The 18247-nt window shown below is 47.7% G+C and overlaps 1 protein-coding gene across 5 annotated transcripts in view; it reads right to left on the bottom strand.

The window, feature by feature from the left end:
• CCM2 (CCM2 scaffolding protein) overlaps window positions 1-18247 on the bottom strand; it is a 51904-nt gene that overhangs the window by 24386 nt on the left and 9271 nt on the right. For 3 of the 5 annotated variants that reach the window (XM_018047044.1, XM_018047045.1, XM_018047046.1), the window contains 2 exons: window positions 11099-11254; window positions 4935-5108 (listed from right to left, as the gene is read on the bottom strand). The exons of 1 other annotated variant lie outside the window; for it this stretch is intronic. In XM_018047044.1, the coding sequence (XP_017902533.1) occupies window positions 4935-5108; window positions 11099-11197 (273 nt within the window). In that variant the 5' untranslated portion in view covers window positions 11198-11254. The remainder of the gene's footprint in view (window positions 1-4934; window positions 5109-11098; window positions 11255-18247) is intronic. One more of the 5 variants, XM_018047047.1, reaches the window with a different exon arrangement.

Here is an 18247-nt window from a genome sequence, read left to right as displayed (position 1 = left end):
AGAACATTCCATCACCAGGTCCCTCCCATTTCTCTTTTACAGGCATACCCACTTCCCACCCATCTGGTCTCCTCCTTAAGCCCTAGCAAGTCCTCTCTGTTCTCCATTTCAATAACTCTGTCATATCAAGAATGCTATAAAAGGGAATCATACAGTATGTAACTTTGGGGATTGGTTTTTTTTTCACTGAGCTTAATTCTCTGCAGATTCCTGGAAGCTATTGAAGGAATCAGTAATTCTCGCCTTTTTACAGCTGAGTAGAGTTCCACAGTATGGCTGTCCATCACTTGTTTAACCATCTACTTACTGAAGGACATCTGGGTATTTCCAATTGCTGGCTATTATGAATAAAGTGGCTTTTAATATTCACGTACACGTTTTTGTGTCGACTTAAATTTTCATTTCTCCAGGAGAAATACTCAGAATGCAACTGCCAGGTAACACGGCAGTTGCAGATTTAGTCTTTAAGAACCTGCCCACTGTTTTCTAGTATGCTGCACCATTTTACAAGCCCACTGGCCATGCAAGAGTGATCCTCCCCACCCTCACCAGCACTTGGTATTCTCACTAATGTTTCAACTTTAGTGATTCTGGTAGGTATGCAATGATGTCTCGCTGTATTTTAATTTGCACTTCCCTAATGGCTAGTGATGCTGAACATCTTCATGTGCTTATTGCCATCTGAATACCTTCTTTTGTATGAAACGTCTCTTCATGACTTTTGCCCATGTTCTAATCAGATTATTTGCTTTCCTATTATTAGGCTTTAAGAGTTCTTTATATATTCTAGATAAAAGACCTTTAGCAGATAAGATAGGTGGCTTGCAAATATCTTCTCCCGTGTTTAGCTCATCTTTTCACTCTCCTGATGGATTCTTTGGCAGAACACAAGTTTTTAAATTTTATTAAGTCCAGTTTACCAATTGTTCCCTTTTTGGTGTCAAGTCTAAGGACTCTGCCTACTCTGGGTCCTGAAGACTTTAATTCCATTTTCCACTTTGAGTTAATTTTTGTGTAAGATGTGAGGTTTAGAGTGTAGTTCATTTTTATGCCCATGGGGGTCCATTGGCTCCAGCACCATTTGCTAAGAAGACAGCCCTTCCTCCACTGACTTGCCTTTGCACCTCTGTCAACAATCAGTTGGGTTGATGTGTGAGGGTATGTTTCTGGGTTCATGATGCTGTTCCACTGATTATTGTGCTGATCCCCCTGATGCTACCACAGTCTTCATTGCTGAAGCTCTAAAGTACATCCTGAAATCAGGTGAACTGACTGCTCTCATTTTTCTCTTTTTCAAAACCTTTCCATATAAATTTTAGAATATTCTTGTCCGTATCTGTAAAATATCTTGTTGGTATTTTGATAGGAATTGTATCAAACCTATATATCAGTTTCGGGAAAACTGACATGTTAACTAGGCTGAATCTTCGAAACCATGAACATGGTATCTCTCTCCATTTATTCAGATCTTTGATTCTTTCATCAGTGTTGTGTAGCTTCCAGCATATGAACTCTAACGTGTTTCATTAGATTTATACCTAAGTAACTGTATTCATGTCTGCAATTTATTTAACCTTAGAAAATGAGTTAAAAAGTGTTCCCTCCATTCTTGTTTTCCTGGAAGATTGTGCACTTGATACAATTTTCCAGAAACCACCTGAGCCTGGTGAAGTTTTGTACGGGTGTTTTCAAATTAGATATTAAGCTACTCTAACAGTTACAGGGCTCTTCAAGTGATCTATTTACTAGTGACCTGTCTGGGCCCTTCAAGGAAGCAACCCATTTCTGGGCTGCTGTTTGCGGGTGAACGTGCTCTCATCAGCCCGTCTCCTAGCATCTGGAGGGCAGCAGTCGCTTCCTTCTGGGCGCTGACGAGAAGTCTGCAGTCATTCTGTCCTCCCCATGGGTGAAGTGCTCCTTCCCGCTGCTTTCAGGACTCTGTCTTTGTCTTCACTTTCAGAAGTTTCACTATGACATGGCTCAGTGGGCACTGCTTTGGGTTTATTCTGTTGGTGGTGCACTCAACTTCTTGAATCTCTAAGCCTGTCTCTTTACCAAGTCAGAGAAGTTTCAACCATGACTATTTTAATCAGTTTTTCAGCTCTCCCCACCTGACCCGAGCCAGCCATCTCTTCTCCCTCCAAGGCTCTGATGACACAAATGTCAGAAAATCTGCTCTAGTTCCACAGCGGGAGGGAGCACAGGTGGAGGGGCTGACTCCCCACTGGCCCCTGCTGCCACCTGAGTGGAGGGGCTCGTCTTCCTTGCTGGACATGGTTGGCTTTCCAGCTCCCCAAGTGGCCCCCACTGACAGGAGGGATGGTGTGTATCACTGCTGCTGTCTGAGGGCAGAATTCCAGGCTCCCTATGTCTCCACTGACACCTCAGTTCCACTAGGCAATCTTCAGGGATAAAGTCTCTGCTCCTTACTCAGCCTCCTTTGGGGTGGGTTCTGGTCCCCACCTGGCCTTTGCAAGCAGAAGCAGTGGTGGGGCCACAGGTTTTTTTAGTCACCTTTGGCTGGAACTGAGCAGGTACTGTTAAACATTTTCTGTCCCGCTAAGCCATCCCTTTCTTGGTCTTTTAGCCAGAGGGAGTGAATTTTATTGGTTCTTCTTGTTTGCCAGCTTCTTCAGCTCCAAGCTTAAGATACATGAGGGAAAACAGAACTGGGGAACTCACCACTGGGTTGCAGCTTGGGTCCGGAGGTCTGCTCTGCCATCTCTCTTTCAGTCTTCTTATAGTTGTTACATACACAATGTCCAGGATTTTTAGTTGTACTTAATGGGAATAATAGGGAGAAATGTTGACTCCATCTTCCTGGAAGCAGAAGTCCCCAAACTTTAAATTTTTTTTTTTTTCCAAAAAATTATTTTGCTTATCTATGGCTGCAGAGGGTCTTAGTTGCCGCAGGGGCTTTCTCTAGTTGCAGTCAGCAGGGGCTCCTCTTCACTGCAGTGCTTGGGCTTCACACTGTGGTGGTTCCTCTTGTTGCCGAGCACGGCGCTGGAGTTCAGGCTTCAGTAGTTGTAGCACATGGGCTTAGGTGCTCCACTGCACGTGGAATCCCCCCGCCTAGGGTTCAAATCCATACCCTCTGGACTGGCAGGCGGATTCTTAAATCACTGGACCACCAAGAAAGTCCCCCAAACTTTACATTTTCATGGTGTAATATACACCTACCCTTTCACTTGCTTTGTTTCTAATGCACGTTCTGTCTTCCCAATTCATCAGCAGCCTCTACCCCAACATATAAAACCATCCGCACTCTGTTCTCCCAGAGCTGCTCTGGTCTGTTTTCCAGATTCCTGTCCTGGGAATTCCTTCTGCTCCTCCCTGTGCCTAAACTCCAGTTCTGGACCTGTGTTTTCCATTCTCCTGGTGCATCCTTGTGCACTAAGGCAGTACATCCCCCAGGAACCTCGTCAGAATGGGTTCTGCAGGCTCATGTTTCACAGAGCTGATTTGTCTGGTTATTATGACCAGAAAGGGACCCTTTCAATCTGAGAGTCATGTCTGTTGGTGAATTCTGTAGAACGCCCTTGCTGTCTTAACAACTTCCTCCCACTCTCCTCCATTTCTTCTTCTCATGAGTCAGCTGCTAAACCTCCTGGACAGATTCTATAATTTTTCTCTCTCTCATCTTTGTTTACTTTATCTTTTGGTTATCCTTTCTGGATGATTTTCTTTACCTTTTGACCCCTCTAAAGAATTGTTTATGATATATAATTAAGACTTTTTAATTCCAAAAGCTTTTATTTCCACCTGTTTTCCTGTTATCTCACAGTTAACAGTCTTTCTTATTTTTCCGACAATACCACATACTCTTATTTTTCCTCCAGTTTCTGCATTGTTGCCACTGCGTTCAAGTTTACTTCTTGTGTTTGTGCTGGGCTCTGTCCCCAGGTTACGTGTTTTCCTCAAACGTGTACTTCTCCTTGGCTGCCCATGACAGAAGCCATGAGCGCGGGCAGAGCTGCAGAGCATCGGCTTCTTTCAGGCTGGTGGGGTGGTCACAGCAGGGTCATCTGAGGAAGCACTTTGGTGGGCTGCGTGGCTTCCACATAAAAGCACCCCTCTGAGGATCCCCCTTGGGAAAGGCCTGGTTGCAGGCCTTCTGAAAGCTTGAGGGAAACAGGGTTGGCGATTCTCACTGTTCCAGACAGGTTTTGACTCAATCTGCTCATCTTCACACTGGGTCTCTCCCCACCCTCCCCTGGGCCAGGTGCCCCCATGTCTAAAGTCCCCCTAGTGCTGCATCTCCACCAGGGAGACCTCCCACTTCCCACCATGCCAAGTGAGAGCAGACCCCTCCGCACGCTCACAATGTGCACAGTGCCTCCCCACACCCCCAGACACCCCGGAGAGCAGCTGGATGGCTCTGCATCCTCTGAGGGATGAGGGTCCAGCTCCAAGGGCTCCATGAACTCGCGACCCCACCTTTATCAGCTCCTTCTGCAAGTTTACGGGACTCGCTCGTTACTGCTGCACCCTTTCCCCTTCTCTCTGACCGCATAGTTTTATACCTTTGTATTCTTCTCACTCCAGTGTTTCTAGGAAGCACTAAAGATACAGTAGTGCACATCATGTTAATCCACAAACAGGCACAGTCTCTGACAGAATTCAGAAGCCTGTGTCCTAGGCTGGAACAATGACACATGGGACAGCTCTAAGCCTTTACCAAGGAACTGAAACACACGGCCAGCCTTTACAAGTAAGGAGGCGGCTTGCTCCCGGAGAGAAAACCAGAAATGGGGCCAGAAAACTGCAATCTGGGGATTGGGCACCGGAGTATCAGACATAACACCATGGGGGCACCACAGAGTGGGAGTCAGCCAAGGTGCACGCGGGGATGGGTCCCAGACCGCAGCGTGTGGTGCACTGAGAGCCTTTGCTGGCGACAGGCAAGGTGTGTCCTGCGGCCGTGGACTTACCTTCACCTCCTTCTCGATATAGTCGCTCAGCAGTCTGTCGGGCTCGACGCGCTCGGGCAGGGACAGCACCACAGTGTGCAGAGGGCGCCTCTCTGTCACCTTCTCATGGGCTTTCTTATCTCTACTCTTTTCACCTTTTAGGAATACTCGTTTAAACGGCGACACAATTCCAGGCTGCAGGCAGAAACGGCAATGGTTGGAGTTCATTATTCACAAAGGCTTGGTGTTGTACCCATGGCTAACAAGCAGAAGTGGCCCAAGCCACTGCCACAGTCCCTGTGCAGGCAAGGGCTGGCCACTGCTGCCAGGGTGGACCGGGCCGAGGGCTGCCTCGGGTACTGAGGGACTCGTCCCTCACCTGTTCACAGACACTTAGAAGATTCAAAGGACAGTACTCAAGGCAAGTAAACTCAGGAGACGAAAACAGGGCAGAAACAGGAGATTCCCCCACAAGACAAAAATGATGCATTGCTCCACCCCTCCCGGCTCTGCCGGGTCACTTCACTGCAATCTTTGGAGAAGGTGGGGAGGTGTGCCCAGGGCTGTGGCATCAACAGAAAATGCAGTCAACAGTCGCAAGGCCGCCTCTACGCTCTCCTGTGAAAGCATGGCCTGTGCTCCACTGTCCCCTCCCTCTGCCAGGGCCTCGGGGCGCTGACCTACACCTAGGTGAGCAACCTCACCCCCAGATCAGTGTCTAGACCAGCCTGAAGGCCAATCTTGCAATCAAAGTAAATCTGCAGAGCAAGAACCAGGGAGGTCAGGGAGAATGAAGTCAGCCTCGCCTGCAGGCCCAAAAAAAGGTCTGCACCCCTCCCAGCAGCTCTGAAGGGCTCTTCGGAGGTGACCACTTCCAGTTTATGTTTTATGTTGGAACATAAAAGCAAAGACAACATGTCAGCATGCAGACTTGGCAGGGAAATGTCACTAAACACAGGAGCAAAACCCAGAGCTGGTGACCCATCCCAGAGGGAAAAGTCACCTTTCGTTGTCCTGTCTACGATGCTGCAGCTTGCCTGCCTGGGCGGGACCCACGGCAGGGGTACCTCTCACCAACCCTTACAGAAACAATGTACATGTCACCAAACATGCTCTAAAAGCTCTCATTTCCGTTTCTCCTCTGCATGGGAAATTCAGCCACCCACCATATCCCCCCCAAAAGAATGCCACAGAGCCGATGATTCTGTGAGGTGCCTCGTCAGCCCGTCAGTCTCACAGATGGAGGGTGGAGAGGGCCAGTGACTCCCCCACTAAGGCAGGTGAGGCCTTGGGGGCCTCCCGGGAGATCCTGCAGGGCCTGCCCCAGACCCAGAGATGCTCAGCTATCAAGGTCACCCCACCTAAAAGACACCCTCCGCAAAGTGAACCCCAGCATTCTTCCTGCTCCTTCTAGCCAGAGTCTGGCTTTTCTCCTCTGCTCCTTAGTCTGTGCTCATTACCCCTGAGTACTTGGCACCTGGATATCTGCCTTTTACTCCTCTGATCCCCCAAAGAAGTAATCCTGGAGTAACCCTTCCTTGTGCCGGATACCCGCCTAGTTGCTGCTCCACACCCCACTGCAGCCCCTCCGCGCTTCATACTGGGTGTGGGGTGGGGTGGATGTAAAATAATGCTGATATGAGGCCCATAGGGCTAGTGATGATCATGACAACGTGCATGTGGGCCTTCATTTACTTTTTGTTTATATATGTGAAATTGTTCAAAACGTTGTTATTTTAAGGATATAGTTCCCATCTACAGCTGCTTACACTGACATGAGTTTGGGTAAACTCCGGGAATTGGTGATGGACAGGGAGGCCTGGCATGCTGCGGTTCATGGGGTTGCAGACAGCTGGACACGACTGAGCGACTGAACTGAACTGAACACTTAAGCCAGGGACAAGATAATCAATATCATAATCACACGGACAGCGTCATCTCCACCGTCTCAGAACTGCAGAGTGGACAGAGGGTGCCCCTTGGAGAAGCCCATGAAGGCTGATCCCAACTCTCAGACGGACCGCCCTCCTGATCCTCTCAGGCTTCTTTCTCCTCCCTCCCACAGGCACTGTCAGCCCCAGCACAAGTTAGGAGAGTGGGAGAGAAGGTGGGGCACTTCAGGTGAAATTCGGGGGTGGAGGGCGGAGTCTGGACCAGGTTGTTGCCACGCAGGGCTCACATGGAAATGGTGGGAAACGGTCACCCACAATTTCCCACTCAAGTTAGGAGAGTGGGAGAGAAGAAGGTGGGGCACTTCAGGTGAAATTCAGGAGTAGGGGGTAGGGTCTGGACGAGGTTGCCGCCATGCAGGGCTCACATGGAAATGGTGGGAAACGGTCACCCACAATTTCCCACTCAAGCACCGATAGTAAACTTTGCATTGAAAGGGAAGCTGGGAATATAAACATGTTTCACCAGCGTGACTGCAGCAGGCCAGGCCAGGCCATACTGAACTGTGATTCCATCTCTGGCTGGCATCCCACACAGATGACGCTTCAATCCTGTTCTGCCTGACTGTGTATCTGCGCTGAGAGCCTCCCAGCTCCTATGATGTACAAGGCACTGCCCTAGGGCTATGGAAATACCAAGGCATGTAACACAACGTTACAGAGATGACCTATGTCCGAAACTGGCCAGAGTAAACATCTGCCCCTACACCATTTCTACCTGCTAACCTCACAGAACTCACTCTCTCAGATCATAACCAGTCGGGGCACAGATGTGGATGATCCTGAATCTGACAGTGGGTGAAAACAGCTCAGTTCAATCTGTCTGATGTTCCACCTTGCTACTCCTCTACACCTGGGAGCATCAGGAAACCAATTTGGAGGTGAGAGGTTTGCCAAGGTCAGCCAAAGCACCAGGGCCACACAGCGCATGCAACCCAAGCTGTTGTTTTAACAATGAGGGACGGGTCATAAAGTCACAGTCTGTGTTGGAAAGGACCCAGAGCCCAAGACCTACAACCCACCGTACGGAGACACTCTGCCAGCCGAAGAAACCAGGACAGCCCACTGCAGATCCCCGCTACGGCTCGAGGATCAGCTTTCCCTATGCTGAGCCCCACTCCGCCTTCCTCTGCCTTTACCTCTTGTGACCCAGCACCCCACAGAGGAGAAATAAAACTGGTTAATGAAGGGGTTTGGTGCCTCTGCCAGCCAGTCATCAGAAAGGTGCTGCGGAGGCATGAGACAGAATTCCCATCCTCAAGGTGGTCACCACCAAGCCCACAGCAGATGAACCCACGATGAGAACTGCTAGTCAGGTGCCTCAAAGGTGTGTTTCAGTGCCAAAATGTCCTGTATTTAAAGGAGCTACCCTGGCAACAAGGCATGCCCTGTGATGTAGCGTGGTGCCAGATCTCCACTGCTCACGGGCTAGCAGAGGCAAAGGGAGCTGCCCCTGCAACCCGGGCCGCACACCAGACCACCTGGTCAAGCATGAATGTGGCCTAACTGACTGGGAATCAGACACAGCTTCCCAAACTTAGTCCTTAGCCTTGCATACACAAGGCACCACGTGCTTTTTCTTAATGTCCCAAAGAAGTTTCACCAGTGGCTGAGCCTTCCTAGAAAGTGGAATGCTGAAACCATTATGTAAAGAAAGACACCCTAGCAAACCTGCAGCCTCCCTCTGCTGCCTCGCCCCATTTCAGCGCAGAACGCGGGCAGCTGCTCCACCCAAAGAGAGCAGGCATGTGACACAGGAGATGCGCACCCAGCTCCCACTGCAGGAGCTAGAAAGCACACCCAGCTGCGAGTTGGGGTATGGCAGGCATGGCGGGGGCCCCTCAGCTTTTCCAGAAACACAGTGAACAAGACGGCACCTCAGGGTTTTGGAACTAATGGTGCTTTTAAACATGAAATGTAAAAGGAAGTTCCAGTTAATACGTAATTGACCATGAGATTTTTGCAGAAACTAACAGCTGTGGCCAGTGATTTGTTATATAGGTGAAAGCTGAGATGTCTCTAGTCAATAACACTCAGGAAACAAAAGACATATTAACACGTCTCTGGTCAATAAGTTGCTTAAATACACTGACAAACAATTAAAAATACTCTCGACACACAGAATCAGGACTCCATTAAATGACTGTGGACTCTTTCATTCACTGGAATAGCCTCCAAATCAGTACAGTTTTTTTTTAAATGGTTTTAGCCTGTGCAATTGTTTACTCTTCATTCAACAGGTATTTTTATTGAGCACTCGTGTTCATCACCACCAAAACAATCTTATAATCTAAGACCCAAAAGATGGAAGAAAGAGCCCCTGGAGAGAGCCCAGCACCAAGCACAGTTTCTCTTGGTGAATGTTGCCCTGGCGCTGATGCCACCCAGAGTGCATCTGCGTCCCAGTCTCTTGTGAAGAAACGGGGCCCTGAGTGTTGAAAGGAACTGGCTGAAGGTCCAAGGCACAGAGCCAGGGAGGGGACACAGGGCTTCATGCAGACTTCGCATGCGCAACACACGCCGCTTTCTAGAACTAGCTCCAAAGTGATCCCTAGATCCTTACAATACTCTTATAAAGGACTTCCCTGCGGTTCCAGTGGCTAAAACTCCACACTCCCTATGCATGGGGCCCGGGTTCGATCCCTGGTCAGGGAACTAGATCCCACATACTGCAATGAAGATCTGGCGCAGCCAAAGAAATAAACAAATATTTTTTTAAAAAACTTGTCTTGCAGCATTTTCCATCTTATGCTTGAAACAACTTTTGAAGTTGGAAATCTCAAATGTAGCTTTTAGTTAAACACACACAACTGACTCTGGTCCACTTAGTACTTTCCTAGAGGAGGGCCCCAGGGTCAGGCTGGCCCTGGGTATTATTAAAGCCTGGCCTAGAATCTCAGTTGAGGTGACGAGGCTCTGAGTACCTGCGTCTCCTAAACAAATTCTCAGAGGCTATGTTCTCTGTCAGAGCGTCTGTTTATTAATTTACAGTAAGAAATGCATGAGCTGAGGAAGCAGCACAACCACTCCTGGAAAAGCAGCCTCTACTTGGAGACCAAAAGGAATGATAAGGTGAAAACATCTACGAACTCGCTCCTCGGGCACAACTCGCAGCTCAGCACATTCTGGAGAAAGTGTGTGGCAGTGAAGGAAAGAAACCGTGATGGGAACCTCGAATGCCCCAGTGCAGTGCTCAGGAAGCCTTATTTACTCCTTTAGTACATAACACAGAACTGCCCCTGAACAAAGGCTTCAAGAGCAAGGCCCTGGGGTCCTTCAGTTGGGCATTCAGCAAATGTCTAACGGACATCGAGCCTGTGCCCAGCACTGGGGCTATACCTTGAAGGACCCTTATCCCCACCCCAGGGCCCCTTCTGCTGAGGGAGAGAGAAGACAGCAGCTCAGTGACGCTCTGGCTCCAGCACAGGGCTGCAGGACAAGGCCAGGGGAAACACCAAGGCCAGAGGGTAGGCTGGGCAGAGCCACAGTTCTGTCCAGCTGGGCAAGGCAGCGGCTACTCCACCCAGGTTCAGACCTGCCCAGGTGCGCAAGGCACTCTCACAAATTCTCTCCTATAAGTACCACTGTTTTAAACTGCATCGCACTATTGCCTATCTTAACTCCAACTACCTTCCACCACTCCCTGTAATGCAAATCAACAAATTTTAAAAGTTAAAAAGCGCCTACCAACAGAAAAAGAGCCCTTCTTAGGTGCCTCAGAGTCCTAAATAAAGAACAGGACACAGCCAGCGCCCCAGGACCTCCTTACAGACTCAAGTTCCCCATCTCAGGACTGGGCGTGAACCTGCCCTCCACTGCGGTGGCTTGCTCCACTGACACCCAGTGTCTGACCCTCCACGGACGGCCAAGACCACTCCGGCCGGGCACACAGCCCCTTCATCTTCCCTTGGGTGTCACAAATGAAACTCAGGCGTGAGTCCGCGATTGGGACTGCACTCTTTCCTGACCTTTTCCCTAAATCATTTTCGAACTCAGATCTTGGGCCCTAACTGACTATAAATCCACAGCAGACGTGACACCCCCAGTCTTCCACTCCTTAGGCGAAGATGGACAAACCCAAACACCTACAAAAAGCTCCTCATCTCTCTCACCGGCCACCGGTTCTCAGACCCGGAAGCCAGCAGGAACCCTCCACCACCCCATGCTCCCAAAGTGAAGGTCACAGGACCCAACAGTCATTCTAGATGGCTCTCTCCACACTGGGTTTGCACCTACCTCGTTCTCCATGGGATACCCTGTCGGAAAGTCTGTCTGAGGAGGAATTTCTCTGGAGGAATTCTGGTTCCTCCCCCTCTGCCGACAGTTACTGTGCATTCTCCTCTGTTCACTTCTGATTTGGTTGAAAAATATGGTCAGATGTTCGCCCTCCCTCTGAAAAAAACATGTGAATGAACAGGAAGACCATAAACCACAGCTTCCTTCTGCAAACCCCACTGAAGCTGTTTAGTTTTTTGAAAAAGTTAAAGAGGCAGGCAACACCCTGAAACTCCTGACAAAATCCGAACAGGCTGCGTGCACAAAAAGATGCAAAGAAAACCCACACATCTTTATACTAAACCAGTGCGTCTTCTACCTAACCCTACACATCATCTTACTGAACCACCACCTCTTCTAACTAAACCAGTGCATCTTCTAACTAAACCAGAACATCTTCTAACTAAACCAGTGGATTTTTCTAATTTAACCAGCCCATCTTACTAAACCAGTCAGTTTAAGTAAACCATTAAATCTTCTTGCTAAACCAGTGTATCTTCTAAATAAACCAGCAGATCTTCTTACTAAACCCAATACATCTTCTTTCTAAACCAGCACACCTTCCCTACTATCTCTGGCCTGTAGAGCCTATGGGTGGCCTCCCCACATTTCTAGCCAATATGGTATAGTCAACTGAAAGACATTATTTTGGAAGTCCAACCATTCTGCAAAACCAAACTACAAAGTTAGAAAGAATGAACAAGCAAGCTGAGAGCACTGTTGGGGCTCCCCCTCCTGACCACACCGTGTCCCCAATGCAGTGGGAGAGGCCAACCTGCCTGTTTCAGGCCAAGTGTCGTCTGCTTTGGGACACAGCAGTCGGGGGGCACACCTCCATGACTCCCAGCCTACAAAAGCCTCTACCTACTTCCAGGACTCTTGAGTTTAAAATACAACTTTGAAACTAAACAGTGTGTCCCTGAGCAAGCTCACTTTAACTTCTTCAGGGTCAAATCTGATCCTGAAAAGGGGAAACTGGGTTTGTTGATGGTGAAGATTCTAGATAGTCCAAAATGGCTGCAAAGAGAAGCTACTTAATTAACCGTTTTGGTTAATTAGAGTGATCATATATAGTCACAACTCAAAATATAACAAATGTAATACAATTTTACTAATATTAATTAACATTACATTCAGTTCAGTTCAGTCACTCAGTTGTGTCCAACTCATTGCAACCCCATGAACTGCAGCACTCCAGGCCTCCCTGTCCATCAACAACTCCCAGAGTTTACTCAAACACATGTCCATTGAGTCAGTGATGCCATCCAACCATCTCATCCTCTGTCATCCCCTTCTTCGCAGGCCTTCAATTTTTCCCAGCATCAGAGTCTTTTCAAATGAGTCAGTTCTTCGCATCAGGTGGCCAAGTTAGATTTGATCAAATTAAAGTGCTAATTTTCAGTGGTTTTCTGCTCATAAAAATGACTATTTCATATGGTTCAATTTAAATTGCAACAAAGTTTAATATTTCTAGATTCTGAAAAGACTGGTTCAGAACAGTCATTTCATGCCTTAATTACTACCACACATGCTGCAGATGTAGAAAATCCAGTACACCGGGACAGCAGTACCACTCTAGATTTGTTTGAACAAACATCTGGTACTGTCTGGACTATCTCTTTAGAGACACAGGGCACTGCAGGTACTGTCTGGGCTCCGATTTCTCCTTCTTTCTAAAAGCTGCCCCCACAGAGCAGGACCAGGTGGTCCTGAGGGGAAGGGAATCAAGAGTGAGATACAGAGACCTCAGGATGCATAGCGGTCCCCATGCCTCATTTCGGCTGACTGTGGGGCCTGAGTCCGCCGCCTGCTCCCCAACAGGTCCCCCTGCATGCACACACAACCCTCCCGAGGCCCCAAAGCTGCCCCAACCAGGGAAACAGAGCAAACTAAAGGAAGCCAACCAGCTGCACATGTAAGCCTACCTGTTCTGCTCTAACAGATGCAATCACCACTAGGGTAGGCACGGAAGAGAAAGGCCAAGGCAGCACAGAGGGCAAATGAGAGCCTGGACAGGCGCTTAAATTCTAGAGGGTTTAGAGGCATTCGAGAATAACAGCATTCATAAATGCAGTTGAGGGAGAGGGAGAGGCATTTCCTACAGACTGTTGAGGCTCTATCTAACTCAAGTGTGATGTTTTTTGCAAGAACGCTTCCATCAGGGTGCACATGATATGGGGCAGTGACCTGCCTCAGATGGCTATGGACTGGCCCTTGCCTCATATTTGGATGTGATATTTTTCAACAGTCTAATTCCGCCATTCCTTCTTCTATTATTAGCAGAAATATTTACATAAAGAGGCCTTTTCCCTCCTAGACTCTTTGGTCACCCTGAGGTACCGATCTTTCAGAAAAGTTAAATGCATCATCCTTTCTCTTTGGCTGTAGCTTTCACAGCAATGCTGGTTCCCTGGAACCACCCAAGGTGAATGGTCCATTCAGTTCAGTTCAGTCACTCAGTCATGTCCGACTGTTTGCAACTCCATGGACTGCAGCACACCAGGCTTCCCTGTCCATCACCAACCCCCAGAGCCTGCTCAAACTTCTGTCCATCAAGTTGGTGATACCATCCAACCATCTCATCCTCTGTCATCCCCTTCTCCTCCCACCTTCAACCTTTCCCAGCATCAGGGTCTTTTCCAATGAGTCAGTTCTTCATATCAGGTGGCCAAAGTACTGGAGTTTCAGCTTCAGCATCAGTCTTTCCAATGAATATTCAGGACTGATCTCCTTTAGGATAGACTGGTTGGATCTCCTTGCAGTCCAAGGGACTCTCAAGAGTCTTCTCCAACACATTTCAAAAGCATCAACTCTTCGGTGCTCAGCTTTCTTTATAGTCCAACTCTCACATCCAAACATGACTACGAGAAAAACCATAGCTTTGACTACATGGACCTTTGCTGGCAAAGTATCATCTCTGCTTTTTAACAGGCTGTCTAGGTTGGTCACAGCTTTTCTTCCAAGGAGCAAGTGTCTTTTAATTTCACGGCTGCAGTCACTATCTGCAGTGCTTCTGCAGCCCCCCAAAATAAAGTCTGTCACTGTTTCAATTGTTTCCCCATCTATTTGCCATGAAGTGATGGGACTGAATGCCACAATCTTAGTTTTCTGAATGTTGAGTTTTAAGCCAACTTCTTTAGTCATCTTTTTATGGATGCTTCAGGACACCACAGGCCAGCGGCAGCCTCTACCGCCACTATCAGTGGCATGGTGGAATCTGCCACTATTCCGATGGGCACTGCTGCTTCCAGAGTAAAGTGCTGCCTCAGGCCCACCACCACTCACCGAGGGTGCTACTGCCTCCTGGGGCTCTGTGCCAGAGATAGCAAGGAAATAAGCATTCTGTGTTTAACAGAAAAACCTCCAGAGTTTATAGAATTCAAATTTAGGATTATGGGGCTATTGATTATCTTCTTTGGTATTCTCTGCACCCACCCAATCCTCCTAGGATGAAAGCCAGTGAATAATGTTGCTAATGTAACTATATTCCACAAATCCTAAAACAATTTTAACAGTTGCAAAACAACAATACCAGTATTGTATTTCCCTGATAGCTCAGTGGGTAAAGAATCTGCCTGCAATGCAGGAGACTGGGGTTCAATCCCTGGGTTGGGAAGATTGCCTGGAAAAGGAAACGGCAACCCACTCCAGTATTCTTGCCTGGAAAATCCCATGGAGAAGCCTGGCAGGTTACAGGGCCTAGGGTCACAAGAGTCAGACACAACTTAGTGACTAAACCGCCACCACCATTATTACTAATAAAATGATTACTGAAAACAATTTGCTTAAAGTTTCTTTGTGACTTTTCTTGTCCTTAGTGCATGTCCCACTGCCGGCCTGCTGTCAAATTTCTATGATTTAATTAACCAAAATAATTCCTCTCTGTGGGGTTCCATCTTGTTTGGTTTTGCCATTTTTATACTTTGCTTTTGATTTTTTTAAGTGCCTTTATTTTTGAAAAACGTTTGGATTCAACTTGTAATACTGTAAAACATAACATGGTTTCAAACTCACAAGGCCCGTGCTAAGATATCAACCCCTTCCCACTAGATAACCATCTAAAAAGCATCAGAGCATTCAGATCCACATCCAAGCACAAGGCTCCACGCTGCCTCCCACCCTGCTGAGGATGTACCGCAGTTTAGTGAGCCTGTATCCTAGAAGTGGAAAGCAGCCAAAAGGAACAGCCTGGTACACAAACTGCTTCATGTTTTTGCCAATGTTTCCTTGGAGGTTTCTGGAAGCGAGATGCTGGGTCAGTCAGGGCACCTTAGTCCCGACAGGCCTTGCCCCTTACAAGTTGTCAGGGCCGTGCTGGTCAGTTCCTCATGCGTGATCAAGCAGGGATTTCTGCTGGCCTGAAGGTGAACAGGGGTAGCTCATTCTCTTTTTTTCTTTGGTCTTAATTTACACGCCTTTCATTATGCAAGAGTCTCAGTTGCTTTTTCACACATTTAAAAGCCATTTACATTCCTTTTTCAGTCTTTTCCCATCTCTTAATTTGTTTTTTCCTATCAGGTCCTGCTTTTGTCTTCCCTATTTTTTAGAAGCACCTTACACAGGGAGTAACTACTTTTTGTTTTGTAAGTTGCAAATACTTTTCTTAATTTGTTGTCTTTTTACTTGGCTTGTTGTTTAGTCGCTAAGTCACGTTCGACTTGTTTGCAACCCCATGGGCCGTGGCCCGCCAAGCTCCTCTGTCCATAGCATCTTCCAGGCAAGAGTACTGGAGGGAGTTGGCTATTTCCTTTTCCAGGGGATCTTCCCAACCCAGGGATGGAACCTGGGTTGCCTGCATTGCAGGCAGATTATTTACCACTGAGTCACCTGGGAAGCATTTTTACTTTTTTATGTTCATGTTATCAGATCTTCTGAGTCTTTCCCTCACTGCTCTGAATTTCGAATAATGAAAGGTTCCACAGCGCCCACATCACTGAAGAATTCACCCATCTTTTTGCCTAGAAGCTTTATGGCTTAATCACTTGAATCTCTGAACCACCTTTGTTCACTCTAGTACAGGAAGGATGGATCTGCGTTTATCCTTTTCCATACATCTGTCCAGTTACCCTAGTACTACCCGTCAATCAATATCCCCACCACTTCAAAATGCCATTTTACTGTGCTCTTAGGTTCCCCATGGAGTGAGGTCTGTTTCTGTATTTTCTCCACTTCCTGAAGCTTATTCCAGGACAACCCCACAGCTTTAATCAGGGGGATGACAGCATGACCCAATCTGGGGTTGTTTCCTTGTTTTTCTTCTTTTTCAGAGATTGTTCTTGCCTGTTTATAACACAAATGAGCTTTAAGTCAAGTGATGTCGCTCCATTAAAGAGTCCAAAGGTTTATTTATTGGGACCACATGAAAAATAAACTCAAGGAAAGCTGATACAGTCATGACGCCGTTATTTATCCAAATACAAAGTGTCTTCCACACCCACTCCAGTATTCTTGCCTGGAGAATCCCACGGACAGTCCACGGGGTCGCAAAGAGTCAGACACGACTGAGCGACTTCACTTTTGTATGCTTCGGGAGTTTCTCTCAGAGATCTTAGTTCCCCTACCAGGGACTGAACCGTGCCCTTGGCAGTGAAAGCCTGAAGTCTTAGTCACTGGACCACCAGGGAACTCCCTGGATGTTTCTGTTCATTTTAACCCTAAAGTATGTATCTGTCATCGTAAACAGGATCTTATATTATAGGCTGGAATTCCAACAGAACAAATGGAAAAGCCAAGCTGGCTAGGGAGGCTGTGGAGCAACTGGGCGGGAGGAGGTGGCTACTGATACAGCAGCCCAGACTGGGATGTGGGAACTAGTCTCGGATGTCGGGAGGATGACAAGGTTTAGGAGCCTGATCCCCCGTGGCCTACATACTCCTGTGTTGCTGAACTGAACACTGACTGTGGTTTATCCGTTTGAGCTGTGCTAGTTGTTTTCATTGACCCATGTAACAGAGAGAAGCTGCTGTGAACACCTGGAGACTGGCGGAGCTGACCCTGAGCGGCAAGCCCTGTCAAATGCACGGCAGGAGTGGCTGGCAGCCCTAAAGGACCAAGACACACTACTGAACCCATGAATGGGCTCAAGGTTCCACCCAGTCAGGGTAACAGAAGCCACTGGTTGATGGGGCCCTCAAACAGCAGGGTCACTGTACTCTCTTGACCCAGCATGGTAACCAGGCCTGAATGTGTTGCTACAATAGGTAGCTCCCTGTCTCCCGCCTCAGGCACCACCAGTGCCTTTCAGAAGAAAGCTGTGCCCTCTGGGAAGAAAACAAAAGTCAGTCTGCCTGCACCTGGCAAAGTGAACAGTAGGTCTTTATTGTCTGAACTCTCCATCAGCCACCCAAAGCCAGCACATGCCGAGTGACGCCAGAGCTTCATTTTTGTGGGAGTCACAGCAGACTGACAGCCACCACCTCAGCACTAATTCTGAAAGGGTTCACAGGCTAGTTTTGCAGTTTTCCTTAATTTTGAAATTATCTCAAAATAAAAAGATTCTTAAACAACACACATTTTACAAGGGCACGCACAAACAAAAGGACCTGAGTGACACAGGTAAGGATGGTTGTCAATAAAAGAGGGGCATGAAAGAGGAGTGAGGATTGGGTTTCAAAGAAAAAGAGCAAATAAGTGAAGAAATAAAACCAACAGAAAACACCAGACAGGCCTGGCAGGAACCAATAATATGTATGAATAACTTATTCCTGTGTGTCTGAGATCCAAAAATGGAAGAAAAAAGACAGAGAGGCAAGAACACAACACTCCACTGCTGAAAGTGGGCGTTCAATGAGATGAGGCAGACAGAGAAGGCAAACCCAAAAGGGATGTGGTGCTGGGGGGTCTCTGGGAAAAAGGATTTCCCAAGCAGGTATTTGGTACTCTGGGAAATTCATGGCTGTGAAATGTCTTCTACCCAGAGAATTCCAGGTGATAAAATACCACCAACAGAACGTGCTGCAATGCGTTTTTCTGCCTCTGGCAATTATGATAAAAACACAGCTCTGGGGGACTTCTCTGGTGGTTCAGTGGTTAGGAATCCACTCTGCAATGCAGGAGACACGGGTTGATCCCTAGTTGGGGAATCAAGATCCCACATGCCATGGGGCAACT

Source organism: Capra hircus, chromosome 4, assembly GCF_001704415.2.
Source record: "Capra hircus breed San Clemente chromosome 4, ASM170441v1, whole genome shotgun sequence".
NCBI lineage: Eukaryota > Metazoa > Chordata > Mammalia > Artiodactyla > Bovidae > Capra > Capra hircus.
This window is presented reverse-complemented; position numbering and strand designations above follow the sequence as displayed.